At 42.3% G+C, this 23513-nt stretch overlaps 1 protein-coding gene across 1 annotated transcript in view; it reads left to right on the top strand.

Annotated features, from left to right (window-relative positions):
- The first annotated feature begins 1674 nt into the window (after positions 1-1674).
- GALM (galactose mutarotase) overlaps positions 1675-23513 on the top strand; it is a 55449-nt gene continuing 33610 nt past the window's right edge. Inside the window, exons 1-4 of the mRNA XM_036751926.1 lie at positions 1675-2068; positions 8873-9027; positions 13381-13587; positions 19116-19197. Of these exons, the coding sequence (XP_036607821.1) occupies positions 1879-2068; positions 8873-9027; positions 13381-13587; positions 19116-19197 (634 nt within the window). The 5' untranslated portion in view covers positions 1675-1878. The remainder of the gene's footprint in view (positions 2069-8872; positions 9028-13380; positions 13588-19115; positions 19198-23513) is intronic.

The raw sequence follows: 23513 nt of genomic DNA, 5'->3' as shown, positions 1-23513 counted from the left end.
TGATCAATGCTATCATTATCTACACTTTACAAAGGTGGAAACTGAGGCAAACAAATTAAGCGGCCCACCTAGACTCATACAGCAAGTAAGAGTAGTCACTGAGGCTGGATTTGAACTCAGGCTTTCCTGACTCCAGGTCCATCCATCCATCCAACACACCATTTAGTGTATTCCAGACATGGAAAAACAACCTGGTCCAAATTACAGCAGCAGGATGGGCGAGCAGGTCAGTTTGTCTGGAATGTGGGGCATGTGAATAGGTGTGGAAGGGTAGCTTGGAGACAATTTGGAAAGGGCTTTAAACGCCCAAGATAGGAGATTCTATTCTGTCTGAGGAACTATAAGAGGCCTCTGAAGTTTTCTCAGCGAGGAAGAACATAATCAGACTTGTTCTTTAGGAAGATTGCTGCAGCAGCTCTGACTTCAACTCTTTCATCATTACTATGGTTTTAAAAAACAGCTATTAGAAAGAAACATTAATAACCCCTAAAATTTGTATATATGTCTCTTTAACAAAGTCCTTTCTGATGCTCAAGGACTTTAGAAACCATCCCCGCTAACTTGAGATGACCTATCCCATTGGGAATGCTCTCTTTACTGAATTCCTATAATACCTAATGGAGGCTTCTCAACATTTTTTCCAGTGTTTTGCACCTCTCTGACAACCTGGTAAAGTCTATGGAGGATGACAGCGGTCATCGAGGTGGCCAAGTGTCTGAAAGCCCCAAGTTCAAATGCAATCTCAGACACCTACTAGCTGTTTGTTTGCCTCAGTTTCCTCAACCATAAAATGTAGATAATAATTGCACCTCAAGTGAGGCTCCAAAGAGATAATCATCGCCATGGCTTAGCAACTCCTGGGGTTGAATGAGATAAGAATTGTAAAATGCTTGGCATCTCTAAATTGAAGTAGTGATCATCGTAAAGCCCTTAGCACCTCCCGGGGTTGAATAAGATGACAATTGTAACACACTTTGAAACTCCCCGGGATGTGGTGAGAATTCAGTCGGATAATTGTAAACCTCTCAGCACAGTGCCGACACATCGTATTATTATTATTATATTATTATATATTATTGTTTTTAAATATCTAAAATAAAATCCAAGCGATAAACAATAGAAAACAATGATATGGAAATAACTATTATTAAAATGTCACAGCTATTAATTAAAAAAAAAAGTTCAATCCCAGGTTAAGATTCTTCCCATGGTGTCCGCGGTGACTGTATCCCCGATGCCCACAGCCACGGAACTCTCTCCTTATCGGTGGAGATAAACGCCCTGCCCTTGCCCCTAGCTTCTCTCTATCTGTTAGGATCTCTCTGATTTGGGAATTTCCTCCAAGATCTAATCTTCTCTTTCCCAACTACGTGACCTTGGTTCTTCAATCACTTGACCAACCCTCTGGGTGTGGAGCGTCCAAAGTACGCGCCTCTCTCTCTCTCTTACAGAGAGAGCCCCTCCCAGGCTACACCCTCCCTGGTTACAGTTTAGAGCTATGGAAAAATTGTAACCAGGATGGGAAAAAAAAAAATCCTCCATGCTTAGCTTACTCTCAGAGAGCAGCCTCGCCCTTGGAAGACTACCACTCCCAAAATGCAATGCAAGAAAAGTTGCGAAAAAGAAGGAAAGCACGTGCTGCGTCCGTCTCTTTCCTGCAAAGTAACCTGAAATCTAGGAGCGGGCCAAGTTAAGTGGGGCTCGTCCTCCAATCCCGGAGATACAAGGGGCGGACGGGAGGAGGGGTTTAGCTTCTCTTTTATAAAGTAATTTCTGTCCGCCCTCCCGGTGCGTGACATCTGCCCCTAGGTGTGCTTGCTACCTGCGCTGCACCTCGGTGTTGTGGTCTCGCTGGTTGCTTTCCTTCCCCTTCCTCCCATGACTTCGGTGACCAGAAGTGTGTTTGGGGACCTCCCCGGTGGAGGAGGGATTGTAGAGAAGTTCCATCTACAGTCAGACCAGCTGAGGGTGGAGATAATCACCCTGGGCTGCACCATCACCGCTTTGGAGGTCAAAGACAGGGATGGGAAATTCTCAGATGTGGTGCTGGGCTTTGCCGAGCTAGAAGGTGGGTCGAACTGCTTTGGGGTAACCTAAAGTCAGAGATCAGAGAGCTGGAAGGAACCCCAGAGCCCCTGGAGTCCACCTTTCCTCCCCTCCCCCGCTCCTGTATTTTACAGACGAGGAAATAGGCCTAGAAAGTGACTAGCCCAGGGTCACCAGGCCAGTAAGTGTTGGGAGTGGGAGCGGAACCCAGGATTTCTTGATCCTTTTTTGACCACTACCCCTCGTGGGAAAGATTCAGGGTGGGTTCCATCCCTTTGCTCTGGGTGTGGAGATTCAACCTAACTTAGGTGCGTTTGGCTAACAAATGGAATTGCTCTGGGCTTGGTAAATACTTGCTAGAGGAACATGAATATGGACTTAGCCTTCTAGTTATATGCTGAACTCATTTAACTGGTCCAGAGTCCATTGAAGGCGAGTTGGAGATTAAAAAACAAAAAATTCAAAAACTGGCCTGAAAGTGATCTTTGAACTGTTTAACACTGAGGGAAAGTTCCACCCTGGTAGGGACTCAGTCTAGAGGAAATTGGCTTAGATGGATTGGGTTTCCCCCATGCACAAGGAAAAAAATAATGGCTGTTTTCTTTTTTTTTTCTTTACCAGTTTTTCTGCAAGAATTAGGCATCCCAGATAATTTATTTTAGTGGCCTCAGCTTCTTGGCTGGAACTCTGGCACATGAGTTAGACTGCAGCTTTTTTTTTTCCTTTGGAAATCTCTCTTTTGCATTGTGTTCTAAGAAGTTAGTTCTGGGGTGGGGCAGGGGAAAGTAATAGGGCAGAGAGGATGGGGGGAGGGGAGAGACCCTCAAGAATGAATGAATTCAGCCTTCTCGGTGAGCATGGGTCACCGGCTTTGAGGTTTATCTTTTTAAAAGCCTGCTTGTATGGATTTTTTTTAACTTCAGAACTTGCTTTTCACCCCAATCCCCCCCCCCCTTAAAGGTTTGATTATTGGTAAGATCTGAGTTCAAAAAACAACCACAGATACTTTACCAGCTTTGTGACCCTGTGCGAGTCACTCAACTTGTGTATGCCATAGTTTACTCGTCTATAAAACAGGGATAATAATAGCACCTACCTCCCATGAGAATCGAATGAGATAATTATAAAGCACTTTGCACATAGTAAGTGCTACGTAAATGTTAGCAATTATTGCTATTATTATTATAAAGAGCTCTTAATGGTTCAGTGGATAGAGGCTCTGGAATCTTAAGTTGTTGTTGGGTCATAAGTAATGATTTCCTTTGGCGTTTTATCAAAACCTGCCTCTGATGCTTATTACTTGTGTGACCTTGGTTGGGCTTGGCATCAAAAGTCTCTGGGCCGCTGTTCCCCAACCGTAATGAGAACTGGAAGAGGTAGCCTAGAGCTATTCTAGATCTAGGATCCCTAAACAAACTTCCCGGCCTCCTCCTAAATTCAGTGGCCAAAAATATTTATGGTGCCTTTAAATGTCTTGTGAAACCTCTACTCTGTACCCTGTGGTTTTCACTGAGCTCCTGTTATGTTCCATGGTTTGCCATGGTGCTGGTTTATTTTGAAAAAGAGGGAAATTCCTTTACCATAAATTACTGCATTTAGTCATTTCATCTAATTTCCCTGGTAGGAAAATGTACAGATGTGGGAAAATCTTTCCTTCTCCCCCACCCCCATCCACCCCTGGGTTTTCCCCCAGGGTTCTAGTGTATGGTGAGGTGAGGTTAGGGAAGAGCTGTTGATTGATGGGGTTTTGCTTCCTACTGAATCAGAAAGTGAGAATCAGGATGATTTTCAAAATAATCTTTACCCATGAAGACATTTTCCAAATTCTCTCTCTCTCTCTTTCTCTCTCTCTCCCTTCCTTCCCTCCCCCATCTTTTTCTCTCCTCCCCATCCACCTGACCCTCCATCTCTCTCTCCCCTGTTTCTCTCCCTTTCTCCCTCTGGTTCCCCATCCCCTCCCCTTTCCTCTCCCTCCTCCTGTCCCTCTTCTTCTCTCTCTCCAGTCACCACAGTTTACAACCTGAATCACCTTCTTAACCACAGAAAGGTTACAGTTTGCAACCTGAATCACCTTCTTAACCACAGAAAGGTTAAGTGACTAGTGCAAAATACAGCCAATGGAGTCAGAAGACATCCCCAGACTCCAATGATTCAAAGAGAGGTGATTTTCTCCACCATTGCTTCTATTCTGCATCATTAGTTGATTTGAATAAGGCTGCCTCTTCTGGTTTATCTGCCCATTCCCACCACTGCCTAATTTCCAGAACATGACTCTAGGTGATCAAATGATAATATCTAGTATTTATTTGATTATTTTAGTACTTTTAGATTTGCCAAGTGCTTTACAAATATTATTTCATTTGCTCCTCTCAACAACCCTGGAAAGATAGCTGCTAGTATTATCCCCATTTTACAGACAGAGAGACTGAGGCAGAAAAAGTTGCCCAGGTTTGTGGAGCCAGTAAGTGTCGGAGGGTGGATTTGAACTGAGGCCTTGCTCCAAGTCTCTTGCTCCAAGTGGAGCACTTAATCCGCTATGACACTTAGCTGCCCTGTGTTTGTGTAATTTGAGCCGTGTAACTCAAAGCCCGAAAGTGTTTTGGACGTGCATAATGGGCTTACATTATCACAAGGTAGGAGCTAGAAGCCAGCCAACTTCTTAGAGTCTCAGCTTCCACTTCCTCATCTGTCAGAACCAAGGGGGTAGAACCCAGGTGATATTGGAGGTCTCTCCTAGCTCTTAACGTTCTATGGTGAGCATCTCTTGTTATCCTGCTAACCCTTAGGCATCTCAATAGAAAAAAAGATTACCAGAATGAATATAAGAAGGAAAAAGGAATTAACCAAGGCTTCTACATTGTAACAGGCCAGACATAGTAGTCTGTGGAAACTTTCCATTCGGAGAGTTCATGGGGAAAGTCAGTGATCAAATTTTTCCTCCTGGGAGAATTGTTCAGTGTTGAGTCATGGTTTTTAAAATATTTATCTAGGTGCTGGATTGATATTGACATGGCTTTAAAAATATTAAACTGTATAATTTAATATAGTTTAATAATTCAATTTCCTTTTTACTTAAAGGCTGATAGTGAAGGGGGAGGTGGAAGGAGGGGAACTACTTTTAAAGGAGTGGAATTTGGAAAACAATCCCTGAATACCAAGCCTCCAACATACACACTCAACACTCCTCCTGGATTATCCATGGACTCCTGTTTCTCTTTTATGATGCAGTCTTTCTATTCAGTCTTCCCTGAAATATTAGGGGCCGTCTAATTCTTCTAATTCTTGGGAACAGCCACCGTGGCCAGCTGTTAACAGGAATTGCATCAACAAACTCTGCTATTATATTGCTGAATTCTAGTTTATTAATAACCTGCAGTAAGCAAATTTCAGTAGTAAAGACTTGACAGAGGAGGAAATAGTTACTTTGAGATAATAAAATCCTCAAGACTGTCTTTGTGCACCATAGGGAACAGCTGAGAATGTCTAATCCCCTGACTCACAGCCCCTTTAGACGGAACGTGAGCTATCTCCCAATTTCACAGATAGATGAAATAAGCTTCTCAGATGTCTTGAGGTGACAGATGAGGTCAGAGTGATTCAGATGTCTCCGGGAAAATGAGATCTGTCCTCTATAGCATTCTGAGGAGGTAATCCAAATGTTCTTTTAGTTACAGCCCAGAAAAATGTCAGCAGAGTCTTATGTGAAAAAATTTTTACATTTTGAAAACTGGCTCCCCTCTCCATCACCACCATGGTTCTCTTAGGCCATGTAAGGAAGTCCCAGGTACTCACAGTACTTGGGTTGCTTTCTTAACATGTCATTTTGGCCACATTTTACATTGTTGTACAAATCCCCTTTGTTTAGGCCAGTCTGTGAAGGGATTTTCACAGAGGAAATTGGGAGGAGTTAGTTTTTAATGACCAAACTGAACTCTGTACTGCTCATGCAGATGAAGGGGGTGGCAGCTGTTTTATATGTGAAATATATCCTGAGTATAGACTGTCAAGACTCTCAGCTGCTTGGGGGGTGAGGAGGGGAGGGTGTCACAGCTGAATAAAATAGAGATTTATGGTTCCGGCAGTATGGTTAATATTATCCTCATTTATTTTCACCTTACAGGAGAGTAAAGCAAAGCCTAGAAAGATGAAATCATTGCCCAAGGTCCCACTAGAACTAGTAAGGACTGGAATCATAGATGGAACACCACTCTCTTGTACAGCAATCCTCTCAGGAACTGAGCAGTTATACAGATTGCCCAAATTGGAATGACTAGTAATGGATAGCGCAAGGGTAGCCAGCACTTGTTGGGAAAAAGGTACTGCCTCCCTCTGATAACTTGCATGAGACCCTAGCTGTGTTTTACATCCCTTCCTCCAGGTGTTTGAAGGAACTTACCCACCCTTGCAGACCATCTCTTCCTCCCCTCTTCTTTTTGGGGGAATCAGTTCACATCCTTCTGATACTGCCCACCCCTCTGGATTGGTCATCTTTTTGCCATCTTTGACTTTTTTCCAACTTAGGTATTAGATTGAACCATATGCCAACCATCCCCCACTTGGGTTCTGTTTTTTCTCTGGGTGACAGAATGATTTTAAGCACCCCAGGGCAGGAACTTTCATTTTTTTGTGCCTGTATTTCTGGGGTCTAACACACAGTAGGTGATTAATAAATGCTTGTAGATTTATTGATTGATAATTGCTAATCTTGGACAGAGTCAACTCTGCTATCTTCTTTTCCCTCTCTCCCCCCAGCCTCCAAGGGTTTTGGGGACACCTTGTATAGGCATATATACAAAACAATAACTATAGCTTATCATTCATATTGTGCTTTAAGGTTTAAAAGGGCTTTTACAGGTGTTATCTCATTTAGTCCTCATAAAGAACCCTAAGGTATAAGCATGATATAAACGTAAGTTACTGTATTTTGGAAGGTAGATGTGGGACGCTGGACTTAGAGTCAGAATGCTTGGGTTTGAATCTCAACTCTTGCTACTTGACCCTAAGAAAGTGACTTCTTGGTAAAGTATATCAATTTGCTGAATTTCCCTGATCTACCAGTATGGCCTCCTTGCAAAGAAAAAAAAAAAAGAATTTCTTTAAGTTTATGGCCTGTTCTTGATGAACCCATGTACATTGTTTGTGATCACAGCTTCCTTTTCTAGAAGTGTGTTAATCATCCCTCTGATCATATACTGCACAATTTTTTTCAGGAATGAAAGTCAAGCTCACTAGCTAACAGTCTGCAGGCTCCACTTGTCTTCTTTTTTTGGAAAATCTTTTAAATTGTCCTTTTTCACTTCGGTATTAACCATGGGATCCCTGATAGTGAGTAGCTCAGCAGGACCCATCTGTCAGTACCTGTGGATGAGGTTAATCTGGGCCTGGTGAATTGAACTTTTTCTGTCCTTTGGTGTCAATTCCTTATTAGCCATTTTTATTACATCTTTTCCAATCCAAAGATCATTCTTCTTTGCATTGAAAAACAGATTCAGATTAAGAGTTGAAGTGCTCTGCTTTTTCTCTGGCATCTGCATCTTTTATCATCATTACATCCATGCCAAGCAGCTGTCCTAACCTTTCTTTGATCATCCTTTTTTTCCCTAATCCCTGTTAAAAAAAAAAACCCCATTACCCCTTTTTGTTAGCTTTCTTCAGCTCAATTTCCATAATCAATCAGTAAACATTTATTAAGCCCCTAAATATGTACCAGGTACTATGGTAATCTCAACTTGAGCTTTAGGGCTCCTGACACCACTTTTACTGGATCGTACCACTCTTACGTATTCATCTGCCATTACCTGCCCTTGCGTCCATCTTTTTCTGTACACATCTTTTAAAAATTTAAGTTCATCTGTGAGGTCCCCTTGCACCCAAGCCTCAACAATACCTGTGTCCAATTTATCTTTTTTAGGTCACCTTCCTTTTGTTAATCGTGTTTTGTGCATATATGTATAGAATATCTGAGGCCAAGGGTTTTATTATTGATTCTAGATTTGATCTCCTGTGAATTTCTAGAGGACCTGAAAGCTAATCTTCCTGCCGTGTTGTAGCTGCTCTTTGGTGTCTAGTTCCATAAATATACATAAACAATTTTGTGTCTCTTCATTTCCTGTTTGAAATTTTTTTTTGACTATCATGGTTTCAAGACTCCCAGCAAATACACTTTTACCAGCCCTTTTTAGGTATACTTCATCTCTGGCCAGGTTTTTGGTCTTCCCTGTAATTTTAAGCTAGGGTCCAGAAATCCAAATTATGTTCGTATACCTCATTTTTTAAAACCCTTTTTTCACTTCTCAAATCTCCCTCCCGAAGTCCTCGTCTTTGATGAGAAGCATTGATGTGTGTGTGTGTGTTGATGGTCTTCATTTTCTTGCCCCAGACTTCATAATCTTTGCTGATGCTTATTTACTTCGTTGCTTCACACAGTATCATTTGTGCCCACACCCATCTCCAGAAGCGAGTAGTATTTGTCTTTGCGCCAATTAGACGGTAGCTTCCTTGTGAGCAGAGTCTGGGTCTCATCTTTGTACTTTGCGTAGGGTGGGCACTTAATCAGTTTGTTCATTGGAATTGGTTGTCTCTCCTTGGATTATGCTACAAGGAGAAGAAACATTTTAGCTCCAAGGTTACTTTGCAGAGTTGAAAATAATAATTGAAAAATAATTCATTATTATTATTATCATCATGAAAAATACAACTAACCAATGTTTACATGATAACGTACCATATAATCCTTACAGTATCCTTCGAAACTCAGTAGCAGACAGGAATTAGTGCCCTTCCTCTTGTTTAGCAAATTAAAGGAATGATCCTGTTTGTTTTGTAGGGTATCTCAAGAAGCATCCATACTTTGGAGCAGTAGTTGGTCGAGTGGCCAACCGAATTGCCAAAGGGACGTTCACTGTGGATGGGAAAGAATACAAGTTGGCCATCAACAACGGACCTAATAGTCTACATGGAGGACTAAAAGGCTTTGACAAGGTAAGCTTGAGGATACTTGGTGAGAGTTCTCACTAAACTCTATTTGTGGCTCACGGTACTCATTGTCACAGTCCTCCCCTCCCCCATATCTTCCATTCACTCCGCACAATCCTAGACTCAAACATCTTAGCAGAAAACCAACTCACTGCACAACGTGAACAGTATAAGGGAAGGAGGAGGAAGAAGACTACTCTCGGTTACAAGGGTGCGAGGATGGGATTCGTCTGCTAGTCATAGGAAGAGGTTGGATGTGATCATAATAGCTAACATTTATACAGTGCCTTCAGGTTTGCAAAGTACTTTACAAATATTATCTCAAGTGATCCTCTAAATAACCCTCTGGAGCTATTAGTATCCCCATTTTATGGGTGGAGGAGCCTGAGGCAGATAGAATGAGAAGTGGACCTGGAGTCAAGAAGACTTACTGGGTTCAAATCCAGCCTCAGACACTCACCATGTGATCCTGCGCAATTCCCTCTCTCTTCACTATGCCACCTAGCTGCTTTGTCTCTGAGGAGGAGAAGAGGCAGGGTTGGTCCTAGTCAAAATGGCAAAGTAAATTAAATCTTTGAGCCTTTATTCTCCCCCTAAATTCTGTGTAAATGTCCTGGAAATTTTTGTAGCTGTGATAGAGAACAAAATCAACAATACACAGTAGTTGTCACAGTTTGGTGATGTAGAGAAGTTGACATATTTTTTTTCCAGAAAAAAAAAAAAACAACCTCTTTCTCTTCTTTGTTTTTAGAAATTATTTGGTGGAGGCAATAAAAGCTGGGGACCCATACATGAAAACCTTACCCTAACTTCATAGGCCTGCCTGCCCCCGCAACTGTCCTATGTTCCAAATTATCTGTAACTTCTCTGAAATTTGCTATTTTCTCAGTGAATTTCAGCCAAGCATTTGAAAAGCAGTCTGATTAAATGATTTCATGTTGAAGTATGAATGACAACTTGACCTTAACTCTCCCACAAGCTCGGGCAGTATAAAGGCCACTGGATTTAGAGCCAGAGAACCTGACTTTGAATCTTACTACCACTTACTACCTGTGTGGCCTTAGACAAGTCACTTCACTAGTCCAGGCCCTTCACTAGTCTGGGCCTCGGCTTCCTCAGCTATAAAATGAAGGGGCTGGGCTTAAGTAATTGCTGAGATCCCTTCCAGTTCTATATCTATGAGCCAAATATAATGTTTGGTTATTATGATATGATCTATGAACCTAATATAATCCCTTCCAGTTCTGTAGTCCTATGAACCAAAATGAATCTCTAGTTGGTAAAAATTTCAGATAGTGTGCTAGAAAGGAATGGATAGTCTTTCCTGTAACCACAGCATTCCATTTACTCCCACACATAAAGCCTGACCTAGGAAATAGAAAAGGAATGAAGAATTTGAAAATTCTAGGAACCATGAACTTTCCTTCCCCTTACCCCTTTCCAGGGCTGGACAGAAAGGCTAATAATTGCTCTGCTTGACCCACTCCTACCAGCTTCTTCATCTGTTTGTGGGACTCAAGTTGCCCTGCCTGACCTTCCTTCCTTCCTCAGTGGGCAAAGCAAGTTCCACTGCAGAGGGGAGAAGGCTGCCCACCCCAAACCTGAACCCTGCATACATCAGTGCCCAGCCTCTCCTGGCTGGCTCCTAATGCCCGAGGGATGATGGACCCAGCAAGACTATTTTCAAACACCCGGTTCATTCCTTTCCCTCAGCTGACTCTCCCAAATGCTTAGTTAATCTGTGGAAAAGTAATATTAATTACAGTCTTTTGTGTGGCCTGCTTATCATTTATTCTTAGTTGCCATGCACCACAGTGATGATCGTGTGTCCCATTAATTATAGGCCGGATTAATTTATTACAAATGCGTACCAGATTTCTGCACTGAGCTCTGTTCATGTATTCTCAGTTTTCATAATTCATTGCTCAAGTGACACCATCATCCATCTCCTCGTGATTATTTAAAAATGAGGATACCAGTTGTTGGATGCTCATTTCTGAGAGCATTTTTCTATTTGTGACATCCATGAAAGACTATTTCTTCTTAGAGTCCTATCAGAATCAGAAATGCTGAGTGTAGGCCTGGGCATAGAAATGTCCTGGAAGTTTTTGTAGCCAAGATGGAACAAAATCCATAACACACAGTAGCTGTAATGGTTTTGTGATGTAGAGAAGCTAACTTTTTTTTTTCCAGAAAAAACAGACAAACCAAAAAAGGCTCTTTCTCTTCTTTGTTTTTAGAAATTATTTGGCAGAAGGAATAAAGGCTGGGTGCCCATACATAAACATCTTACCCTAAACATTCTATTTATCATTCTTTAAAAAGTCTTCATGATCTAAATGTTATAAAAAAAACACATACAGGCATAGGAAAAACAAATATGACGGCATCTAAATAACAATAATGCACACATATAATTTAAATTATAGAGCTATATATTATATGTAATTGATTATTTTAATTAGGCAATATGGATACATTGTTGCTGCTTTTATTTTCCCCGGCCTTCACATTTTTAGGTTAGAGCTCACATTTTAAATTTATTTAGAAGTCAAAGTTTCCACTTAATGATTTGCATAGGAGATTGATCTCACTGAAGTCTGGGACTTAATTTCAAATTCAGCTGTTTTTCCTGTGGTTGGGGACATGAATCTTTTCCAGTATTCTTGTGTTCTAAAGTCTTGCGACAGAACAGACTCAGTCCCCAGGACCAATCCATCCCACAGCTATAAGATGGAAGAGTTATAGCTAGTTGTATTGGAAAAAAAAAAAAAGGAGTAGGTATTTTAGTAAACTGCCATCTCAACCCGAGTCAGCAATGTCACATGAGAGCCAAGAAAATTCATGAGATCTTATACTCTAAGGATAATAATATTAGTAGCCAACATTATAGGGCACCCACTATGTGCCAGGGCACTTTACAATTATTGTCTCATTTGATTCTCATAACAACCCTGGGAGGTAGGTACTGTTATTATCCCCATTTACAGATGAGAAAACTGAGGCAAACGGTAGTTAAGTGACTTACTCAAGGTCACACAGTTGATAAGTTTCTGAGACTGGATTTGAACTCAGGTCTTCCTGAGGCCCAGTACTGTATCCACTGGGCAACGTAGCCACCTCTCTATCTTGGGCAGGCTACAGCAGGTGTTATAATATGTTCAGTTCTAAATGCTTTAATTTTGGAAGGCCATTGATGAGCTGGAGAGTATCCAGAGGAGGGCAGCCAGGATAGCGAAGGGCTTTGTGATTCATGCTATATGAGGACTGGTTAAATGAACTGAGAAGATTCCCACGTGGGAGGTGCTGGAGCCAGCTCTAACCAGCTCTGCAGATTGTTAAATGTTCAGTCTGAGCATTTACACCTCCCAAATCTGCAAGCACTATAAATCAGGATTTGATGTATTGTTTTGTTGATTGTCTAGACTGAAGAAAGTGATAGAGAAAATGGTAAAAATAGAGGGCAGATTTTAAAGTGTGCCTTACATAATTTCTTTCTTTCTTTTTTGAAGATAGTGCAGAGCTGGTTGTTAAACATTTATTAGCACATCAATCTAGAGGCCACCTTGTCCAGCCTTTCCCACTCTCCCCCTCCTATTTTATAGATGAGTAAAATGAGGCCCAGAGAGATTTAAGGGACTCACCCAAGGTCACGCAAGTAATAAGTGGCAGAGGTGGGATTTGAACGCAGGTCCTCTAACTTCAGAGTCAGTGCTTTAACCTAGAGAAGATAGAGGAATTTGATTTCTGGTTCTTGGTCCCAGAAGGCAAAACTCAGAGCAAGCGATGGAAGCTGCAGAAAGATAGTTTCCACAGAATCCAATTTACAGCTAGACTAGAGGTTATCTAGTCTGACTTTGTCATGTTATAGATAAAGAAACTGAGACCAGAGAGGTTCCCAGTTCCAAACTGTAACAAGATCTGATTTCATTTTCCACTCCCGTTGGTGGAGGATCCCAGGGAAGGATTAATTTTTTAAACCAAAGCCCAAGATAGCCATACCAGTCTCCAGTCATCATTTGCTAAAGCAATTATTTTGGTATTGGGCCAGAATGTGAGCAAGGTGCTAGGAGGAAAAATGGAAAAGCTGAGGATTTTTTTTTTAAATCGAGTTCAGAAGGGGAAGAAGAAATAGTATGTTATATACTTCTTTGCAGGAAAAAAAAAAGAAATAAAGACTTTTTTTTCACAATTTTTTCCATATCGAATAAACAACAGAAAGATTAAAAATTAAACCCTGCTCTCAAAAAAATTAGGGAGTCGGTGTAATCATTTTTATACTCCTGAGTTTAGATTTCCTGGAATATTTTGCATGGGATATTTACTTTGTGTTTTGGTTATTCTAATATCTTCCTCCAGGTCCTTTGGACCCCTCAAGTGGTACCAAATGGCGTTCAGTTCTCCCGGATCAGTCCAGATGGAGAGGAAGGCTATCCTGGCGAGTTGAAAGTTTGGGTCACGTACACGCTTGATGGGGGGCAGTTAATAGTGAATTACAAAGCCCAGACCAGCAGCACCACACCAGTCAGTCTGACCAACCACTCGTATTTCAACTTGGCGGGCCAGGTAAGTGTTGGCATGTTCTTCTGAACTATATGTATGCTTTGTGGGGGGGGGGGGGCCCTGAGGTGAGAGAAGCCCCAGTCTGGGCATTGGTTTGATAGGGATAATCCTGATGATAATGATGCAGATCAGGTAAGGATATTGGACTGATGTATTAATGTTCTTTCCCATGTGTTAGTCACCAGCTATTTCTGTACCCTGGTTAACTTCCAGCTCCCCTTTTCCACCTCCCTCTTGGGGCTGACCCACAAGTGCCCATTTATGTAAGCAGCCTGGCGAATAAAGAGACTGGCTTGGAGTCCTGAGTTTGAACCACACCTGATGCTTATTAGTCGTGGGAGTATGGGCCAGGCATGGAACCTCTTTGAGGCTGTTTGGATATAATGGATATAAATGGATATAATAATATACGTAACACCTAGTTTACAAGGTTGTTGTGGGAATCAAATTAAAAATTACGTGTGTGTGTGTGTGTGTACACATATATATGTGTGTACATACATACACTTGGTAAAACTTAAAGCACTCTCTAAATGTCAGCTATTAATATACTCTGCATCTATACTAACTTCAGCTCTGACCTTTGCACACTTTCCTTCCCCAAACCCATAGACTTTTTGCTACAGGAGACTGGCAGGAAACCAATTCTAGGTTGAGAGGCACACTCTGTTTCCTTTTAAGGGCTGTGCTCAGGTCAATTACTTGTCCCTCCATGCTTTCATCTTAGTTATCCTGCCCATCTTTGTGGTCTCCCACTGTGTGCTATGCTGTCGCTCCTGGGGTCATGTGAGGATGGCCGTTTAATGCCCTGGTGATTCACCCAAGAATGTTTCTTTCTTTCTTTCCTTCCTTCTTTCCTTTTCTTTCTTTCTTTCTTTTTCTTTCTTTCTCTCTCTCTCTCTGTCTCTCTCCCTTCCTTTCTTCCTTCCTTTCTTCCTTCCTTCTTTCTTTCTTTTTAAATTAATCTCCCTCTCATGTTGTTAAATATTGAATGAGCACCCACAGTGTGCTAGCTGTTGTCTAGAACATACATATGAGAGTAGCCTGGTTTTGCATGGGAACAGTTCCATCATGCTGTTTGCAAAAGAACGGCTTTGCCCAAAGTCTCACAGTAGGTCATGAGTCAGGACTTGAGCATCAGAACAGTGTTTCTCTCTCATATTCTTTCTCCTCTTCCTTCTCTCTCCCTCTCTCTTTCTCTTTCTCTGTCTCTCTCATTCTCTGTCTCTGTTTCTTTCTGTATCTCTGTCTCTCTTCCTTCTCTCTCTTTATCTCTGTTTCCCTCTCCTCTTCCTTCTCTCTCCCTTTCTCTGTCTCTCTCTCCTCTTCCTTCTCCTGCTCCCCTTCTCTGTGTCTCTATATCTTTATCTCTGTTTATATGTGTGTGTGTTCTCCTTTTCTCTCCCTCTCTCTTTTTCTGTGTCTCTATCTCTTGTCTCTGTTTCTCTTTCTCTCTCCTTCCTTCTCTCTCCCTCTCTCTTGTCTCTCCTCTCTCTCTCTGTTTCTGTCTCTCTGTCTCTCTCCTCTCTCTCTGGTCCCTGTGTCCTCTTTCACCCTTCTATTGACCTGCTAACAGGCAGCCAGCAGTGCAGTGGATAGATCACTGGAATTTGAGCAAGGATTTCCCAAGTTCGCATTCCACCTGAGATGTACTTAACAGCTACATGAGTCTTAGGCAAACCACCTAACCTCTCCGCAGCCTTAGTTTTCCCCTCTGTGAAATGGAGGTAATAGCACCTTCCTCACAGAGTTATTAATGAGGATCGATTAAAATAATATGTGTGAAATGTTTTGCAAACCAGGTATAAATGCCACCTCTTATTACTGTTATTGGTAACATGAAGTGTGTGACTGGAACGTAAGGGTTAGGAACAGTCTTAAAGTGGACGAGTAGCAGCCTCTTTTCTGCCAGTGGTTTTCCACGGTCTCTGAGATCACTCTCTGCTGTGCTGGCATATTCCTACTCATTTCTCGTCTTGTGTTCTTTGTGGAGCTTTTATACTCCATTCTCCATATCTCAGTCGTACCTTATCCAGATGCTAGCAACCTCACCAAATGGAGTCTTCATAATCAACAGGGCAGAGGGGGCTGTTAAATTGAACCTGCTGAAAAATAATAGTCCCTCTCCCCCCGCCCCCCGGATCCCCATGGCCTAATAGTGCCCCAGGATCTTTCATCTAGTGTAAGTTCAAATCTGGCCTCAGACACTTCCTAGCTGTGTGTCCCTGGGCAAGTCATTTAACCCTGTTTGCCTCAGTTTTCTCATCAGTAAAATGGCTGTGATAATAGCGCCTACCACCCGGGGTTGTTATGAGGATAAAGCAAGATGATATTTTTAAAGTTCTTTGTAAATATAAATGCAAGCTATGATTATTCTTATCATCAAACCAAAAACAACAGTTTGCTAAAACTCCCAAAGTGTTAGTAGTCATGAGATCATTGCAACATGAATTATTAAATGGGGAAGGGGTTGCTAAAAGGCAGGTACCCCACCCCCCACCCCCATTTGCTTCCCCTTCCATCTGCGCTGTGGTGGCTCCAGCTATGAGGGCTTCATAAAAATGGCTGACACATCCATCCCTCTTGGAGTCTCCCTGTGCTGTAACCTAAGTTCTGGGTTTTCATTTCCAAGGTTCCTACGTCTCCTTTTCCAAATTCGTCGGATTAAATTTCAATAAAACATGTTCTCCCAGTTTTGTATAATGTCCAGATGGGAACCACTGAACAGCCCACACACAGTTTTTAGAGTCTTTGAAAAACTGTCTTCGTTCTTTTTTTCTTTTTCTTTTGCAAGATGTGAGGAGTTCACAACCGGTTTTTGTGGGCCTCAATTTATTAATAGCCAGGCCGCATTGAGCCGGGTTTTCAGTTTCCTTAAAGCTTTCTCAGCAGCTGGGGTCCTTCAAAAGGCCTTTTGAGTGTTAGAGGAAACCTTTGAGGGGTTCAGGTCAGGCCGAGTCAGAAGACATGAGAGAAAGATCTGCAAATCACCCCTAGTCTTTTATCTTCATGGGTGACCCCCCCCAAGCCCCCGCAGCATCTCCACCTTTTGCAGGTTCATTTAGACCTCACTCTCTCCCCAAACTCCCCCTGCCCCTACCCGACCCCCCCCCCATCTTGTTCCTCTCCCCCAACTTCATAATTAATTCTGGCTCAAGTGCTGGTGGATAGTATTTACCTGACATTCAAGGCCCTCTATAATCAAGCCCAAACCAGCCCTTCCATCCAGTCCTTCCTTTTCCTCCCTTAGGGGGCTTATGCTTTAGCTAAAATGGATTTGTTATCTGGCACTTTAAGGTTTATAAACATTATCTCATTTGATCTTCGCAACAACTCTGGCATGTAGTGCTAGAATCATCCCTGCTTTACAAATGAGGAAACTAAGGCAGGCAAGTAAAAGCACTTGCCCATTCGCTGCTTCGTGTTCCCCATGGTATATATAGTAGGTGTTTAATAACCATCTCTTGCTACAAGCTGATTTAAATATCAAATGGAAACACCAAATATGGGCACCCTAATCCCATCCCCACCTTGGGAAAGTATTCCTAAACTGTCAAATAAGAGGTAGTGACTTCCCTTCCAAGGAGATAGAATGTTGGAGGTAGAAGGGACCTGAGTCCATTTTCTTGATGAAAAAACTGAGGCTCAGAGAGTTTGTCTTGAGATCACACAGTGACGACCGGAGTTTGAGCCTGGTCTCCTGATGTTGCATTCATTTACCACCCCTCCCCCTGCAACTACCTTGCATCCAAGGGTTATCCCTCTAAGAAGAAACTGAGGAAATGGTCTCTGAGCCTATACAAGAGGAGTCAAAGTTTAGTGCCACAGAGCTAGTGATGGTTATCTAAAGCAAACACTCATAAACCCAGAGATAACAGACTGTCAAAGCCTGTTTATGCAGCCACGCTTCTTGCCAAGTGTTTTATGATCATCCTTAAAAAAAAGAAGTAAACACCAGCAGGGCACATGCCACTGTATAAAATCACAAACGTGATTGCTTCATTTGTGGTGTCGACAGCCAGATCTGTCTGCTCTCACCAAATACAGTGCAACCTGAGGTTCACCAGGCATTTAGGAATGAATGAATGAATAAAAGAACATTTAGAAAGTGCTTCCTTTGTGTCAGTGTGCAGAGGCATAAGGCTAGGTGCATCTCATGCATCCATTCCCTTCTTTTTCTTCACCTGGCCCTAACCTGACTTAAGTCTCTTACTACCTTTCACCCAAACTATTTCGGGAGCCTCCTAACTGGTCTCCTTCTCTCAAGTCTCTTCTCCCTTTTAATTCTTCATTCACACAAAAATTATTCCTAAATCATAAGCCTGACCCTAGTACTCCCTGTTCAAGAAACTTCAATGGTTCTGCGTTGTTGTTGTTTGTCCTTCATTCTTGAAGAGGACCATGACACCGGATAGGCAATGCTATGACATGCAAGTGAATTGGATTTAAGTGAGGGAGGACTGTGCCGAGTCACCAGCCTCACTTTCTCCTCCAGAGCCATCTGGGTCTAGTGGCCAGACAGAGATCAGGACAACTGGAGATGGCCGTCCAATGGTTCTCTATTCTCTTTAGGACAAAATATAAACGCCTCTGTTTGGCATTTAAAGCCCATCACGGCCCGTCGCCATCCTACCCTTCCAGGTTCATTACATACCCTCCCTCTTTATGCCTTCCTGCCTTTCAGTGAAACTGGCATGCTTACTGTCCCACAGAGACAATGTTCCATCCCCCCCGTCTCCATGCTTTTCCCCATGTTTAGACCTCTTATTCTTCTCAGCTCGAGCTTTTAGAATTTCCACGCCTCTTCAAGCTCAACTCGGATGACATATTATACTTCCTAACCTCCTCCTCTCCCTCACCCTGAGACCCTTTCCCACCCTACTCCTGCTAATTATTTTGTGGTTGCTGGGAACATATTTTTAATTTGTTTGTGTGTGTGTGCGCGTGTGTGTGTTTTGTTTCCACCAATAGAATGTAAGCTCCGTAAGAGCATGGCCTGTTTTAATTTTGTCTCTTTTGCCTGGCATATAATAGGTGCTTAATAAATACTTGATGATTGATTGCATTCCAGCCTGCTTGGTGCTGATGAGAAAGCAGGCCATTTGGGGCACATCATCGTCGGTTCTGACGCCTGCTCCTTAGTTCATAGGTTGCTTGCAAGAAAAGGGAGCAAGGTCAGCTACAGACTTATCTGGTGGTCGGGAGTGAGAATAATTGAAAACCACTCTGGTTTCTGACCTCTTGGTAGCAGAGTTGTATCTAGGCAGGAAGGTTCACTCTGTGGCTGATGGTATCGAAAAGCCGTTTCTAATCTGGTTGGTTCCTCTATTTATGGGATGGCCACAAGCCTTCTCTAGCACTAAAGAAATATAAAGATGATATGAATTATAGATGATCATTGGCTCACACATTGTGAGGCCATGTTTGCCCTCATCTTTCCCCTCTCAAGTTTATAAACCAAATACAAAGCAAGATTAAATGTTAAATCCCTTTCTCCACCACCTTCCCTCATTTTCTTTCTCTTCTTCCAGGGTTCTCCGAATATATATGATCACCAAGTTTGTATAGATGCTCAAGCTTTTTTGCCGGTCAGCGATAACCTGATCACTACTGGTTAGTAAATTCGAAGGTGTTTTTTTTTCCCTGTGTCAGGGATGGGGAAGTGTGGATGCACTCCTGGTGATCGAGTGATGTATGAAGATCAACAGAAAGCCCAGCCTGTCTCAAAGCCTTCTCCCCAGTGTCCTGGCAGAGTACCTAAACTTCCCATCAGAGGATCCTAGGATTTCAGAGCTAGAAGGAATCTGGGAAGTCACAGATCCAACTGCCTCATCTCCCAGATGAGGAAACAGATCCAGGGTTTGCAAAGGGGCAAATCAAGGTTTGCTCATTGCAAACATCTCCTGCACCTAGTACAATGCTTTGCATACAGTAGGCACTTAATAAATAATGTTCATCAGTGCACTGTCCAAAGTCAAACCGGGTGGTAAGAAGAAAAGCCTTTCCTATTTCAAATCCTGTGCTCTCTCTACTTATACCAGAAGGCATTATTTCCAGAAGACCCCTGAAAATATATACAATGGAAAGAGTGCTAGATTTGGAGTCAGAGGAATTCCAGTCCTGTCATGTATTCCCTGAATAAGTGACTTGATTTCTCAGGGCCTCAGTTTTCTCATCTGTGAAATGGCGGCATTGGAAGCCCTTCGAGTTCTCTACCAGGTTTAAATCCATGATTCTGTGATTAGGGAGATGTAACACATTCTCCTATTTAGTACTGATCAAATACAGTGCTGGGATGGAGGGGTGGGGGGAGAAGGAAAGGAGTAATTATTTAGCTCCTACTCTGTGCCAGACACTATGCTAAGTGCTTTTACAAACCTTTTTTTTTTTTAATTTTTTTCTTTTAATTTTATTGGGTTACCTAGAACTCGTAAGAGATAACATAGCCAGTATGTGTGAGGCTTTTACAAATCTTATGTCATTTGATCCTTACAACAACCCTGTGAGGGAGGTGCTCTGATTATCCTCAGTGGCAGAGATTTGTTCATTATTACAGCCCGACGAACGGCTTGGTCTGTGAAAGAACAGGATGTAGGACAGATAAGTATTGATAGAGGAAAAGGAAGGATCTGGAGGTTGAGCCTGGGTCAGAGGCCTTACCTAGGGAAGAGGCAGCAGGAAAACATTGAACTCAGTGAGATGAAAAGAAACTGTAAAAGTCATACTTCACCAGCCTTCTGATTTTGCTTATGGTTCTCTAGTACATTAGTGCTAAGGCTCCCTGCAAGCTGCATATTGACTGAAAAAACCACAAATCAACATTATCTACATTGTATTGTATTTTTACTTTTTCTGTTCAACATTGTCCAATTATGTGTTAATATGGTTTGGATTGATTTTTGGGAGTTTTGCTGGCTGCAAGTTTTGATACCTCTGGTCTAGTAGACATCAGAGGCACCTAGATGGGATAGTGTCAAAGCTTTGAAAAAGATGACTCAGATGGTTCCTTTGGTGAAGAGAGAGTTAATTTTCCAAGACAATAGAAGCAGTGTGTGTGATGTAGTAGAATGGACATTGGATGTAATTAGATGACCTGGCCTCCATTTATCCCCTAGTAGCTACGTGATTCTGTACAAATCAGTTATTTGACAAGCATTTATTAAGCACTTACTGTGTTCCTGGCACCATACTAAGTCGTAGGGGTACAAATATAAGCCAAAAGCAAGATAGTGCCTGCCTTCCAAGAGCTTACATTCTAAAAGGAAGATAAAACATTTTAAAAGGGGAGCTAGAAAGCAGGGTTTTGGGAGGTAAGGAGGTACTGAAGGATGGCTGGTCTGTATCTTTCCTCTAAAGTCCTCATTTGAGAGTTGTTTCCTCTATGGGTTCTAATGGGCCCCATTGGGATGTTGAAGATGACAGGTCTTAGGCCCCTTAGGCAGCCATTCCTACCTTGGAACTCAGGGATTGAGTTGGCCCTGTCTTCTACCTTTGCTTTGATGACTGTACAGATGGGTCTTGTATTCCTGCACCTTTCTGGGAAAAACTCACCAATGGGAGAAGGGGCCCGAAGACCAGAGTGAGATGGCAGCTGAGGCATGGAGGTTATGTCTGCATAACTGATGTGCTCCCTGAGTCTCCATTTCCTTATCTGTAAAATGAGGATGATAGTACTTGTAATGTTTATCTCACAGGATCGTCGTCGTCATCAGAAAATTTCTGTATAAATCACAAAATTCTATCCATATGGGCCAGGATGGTTATGTCAGTCCATGTGTTCACAAGGGATGCCGTTGTTACAGCTCCAGCCAATGTTGAGGCTTTTCTCTGATCAGCCAGACTTGATTGAGATGGTTCCAGGGAAGTGGCTCAGACAGAACCATCCACACTGCCGTCTTGCTCCCAGTATCAAGCGATCTGTGTAGTTAAGATGGTTGGCAGGAGTGAGGATGTAATCTCTGGCTGCTAATTGATATCACTTTGAAGCAGTTCCCACCGAGGCAGGCGAATAAATGTTCTTTTTTGAAATTTCATCGAAGGAAGGTCATAGATTTAGAGCTGGAAGGGAACAGATTGTTGAGTCTCACAGAAGAGAAGATTGAGATGCTAAGATCTAGGCAGCTTTCTTTTGTGGTTTCTTGAAATGTGACGTACAGGCTTTTTGTTTGGTCACGGTTTTCCAGGAATCCTATAATTTCTTAAATTATCTCTTGACTTGTTTTCTAGGTCGGTTGTTTTGGATAAAAGATACTCTACATTTTCTTTTATTTTTTTCAGTCTTTTGATTTTGTTCTATTTGTCCCTGTTGTTCTATGGAGACTTCATGTTTTGTTTGCTTCCTTTCTGTTTTTAAAGGAATTTGCCACTTGGGTAATGATGATAGCTACATTTAAACTGTGCTTATTATGTGTAAGCAAGTGTTTTACATTCGTCATCCCATTTGATCCTCACAGTCACCCCCAGAGGCAGGTGCTAAGGAAACTGACGTCAAGTTACTTGCCCAGGATCACACACAACTAATAAACATACGAAGCTGGATTTGAACTCGAGTCTTCCCAACTCCAGTCCCAGGGTTCTGTCCATTGCACAACCTGAAGTATTTTTCTCCTAACTTCTAAATTATTTTCTTTTAAGTTCTAACCTATTTTCTTTTTGGAGGCAATTGGGGGTTATGATTTCCCAGGGTCACACAGCTAGTAAGTGTTTGAGGTCAGATTTGAACTCAGGTTCTCTTGACTCCAAGACTCTATCTACTTTGCCACCTAGTTGCCCCAACTTCTAACCTATTTTCTAAACTATGTCCCTTTCACTTTTTTTCCTCCTAAATTCTCATTTCATTTTTTTATCTCTTTCTCTATTTCACCCTCATACTCTTATAATTCTCATGGCCATTTTTTTCTGAGTCTGCTTTTGGTGGGGTTACTCAGTTCTCCTGGGTTTATCTCTTGGGCTTCCTTTAAGCCATAATATTTCTCATTATGTTAATATTTTCTTCTATTTACTCATATTTTCAGCTTCAGTTCTACATTTGGGATTTTGTGTTCAGGAAAATCCCCTCTGCAACACAGATAAGTAGGGTAGGCTTTATTTGGTTTCTTCCTCTCTGTAAGAGGGCCACTACCTCTGCCAGTCTGGATGACTGACATAGCTTTCAGTCAGTCCATAAACATTTGTGGAGTGTCTACTGTGTGTCAGGAATGGTGCCTGGGGGCACAAAGAAGAAAGAAGACAGTCCCTGCCCTCAAGGAGTTTATAATCTAATGGTAGCATTAGACCCCACTCTCTGCTTAAATTCCTGGCTCCTTTGTCAGCCTCCTACTGCCCCGAGATGGTTTCAGGACTTGGCTCATCTCTTTCACCTTTTCCCATAGTCTTCATTTGAGAGTTGTCTCTTCTATGGTTTCTAACGGGCCCCACTGGGATGCTGAAGATGACAGGTCTTAGGCCACTGATGCAGCCATTCCTACCCTGGAACTCAGGGATTGAGTTGGCCCTGTCTTCTACCATTGCTTTGATGACCGTACAGATGGGTCTTGTATTCCGGCACAGTAACCCAAGGAGTCTGGTTCTCTCCCCTGCCTCGGACATGAGATCTGGCTTCAGCCCCTTGGTTATTGGAGCTGGCCCTGGTTCCCTGGCCCCTTGCTCAGGGGGCTTTTCTCTTTGAGAGAGTTTGGGATGGCTTCCCTCCTTTCTGCCTTTATTGGCTTCCAACCTGTTTTCTGGAGTGTGTGAGATTTCCCATTGTGGTCTTTCTTCCTCAACTGCTGGTTTAGCTGAGCTGGCACTGACTTCCTTAATTCAACCCTTCTATCAGTTTCCACCCTCTTCCGGTCTGGCTCCAGACTGCGTGGAAAAGCTTACTTCTGTGTCTTTTCAGATTTCTCTATCATTGATTTTTTTTGGAAGCCATATTCAGATGTTTGCTA

Source organism: Trichosurus vulpecula, chromosome 3, assembly GCF_011100635.1.
Source record: "Trichosurus vulpecula isolate mTriVul1 chromosome 3, mTriVul1.pri, whole genome shotgun sequence".
NCBI classification, from domain to species: Eukaryota; Metazoa; Chordata; class Mammalia; order Diprotodontia; family Phalangeridae; genus Trichosurus; species Trichosurus vulpecula.
Note: the sequence above shows the minus strand (reverse complement) of the source record. Positions and strands in the feature narration are given on the sequence as shown.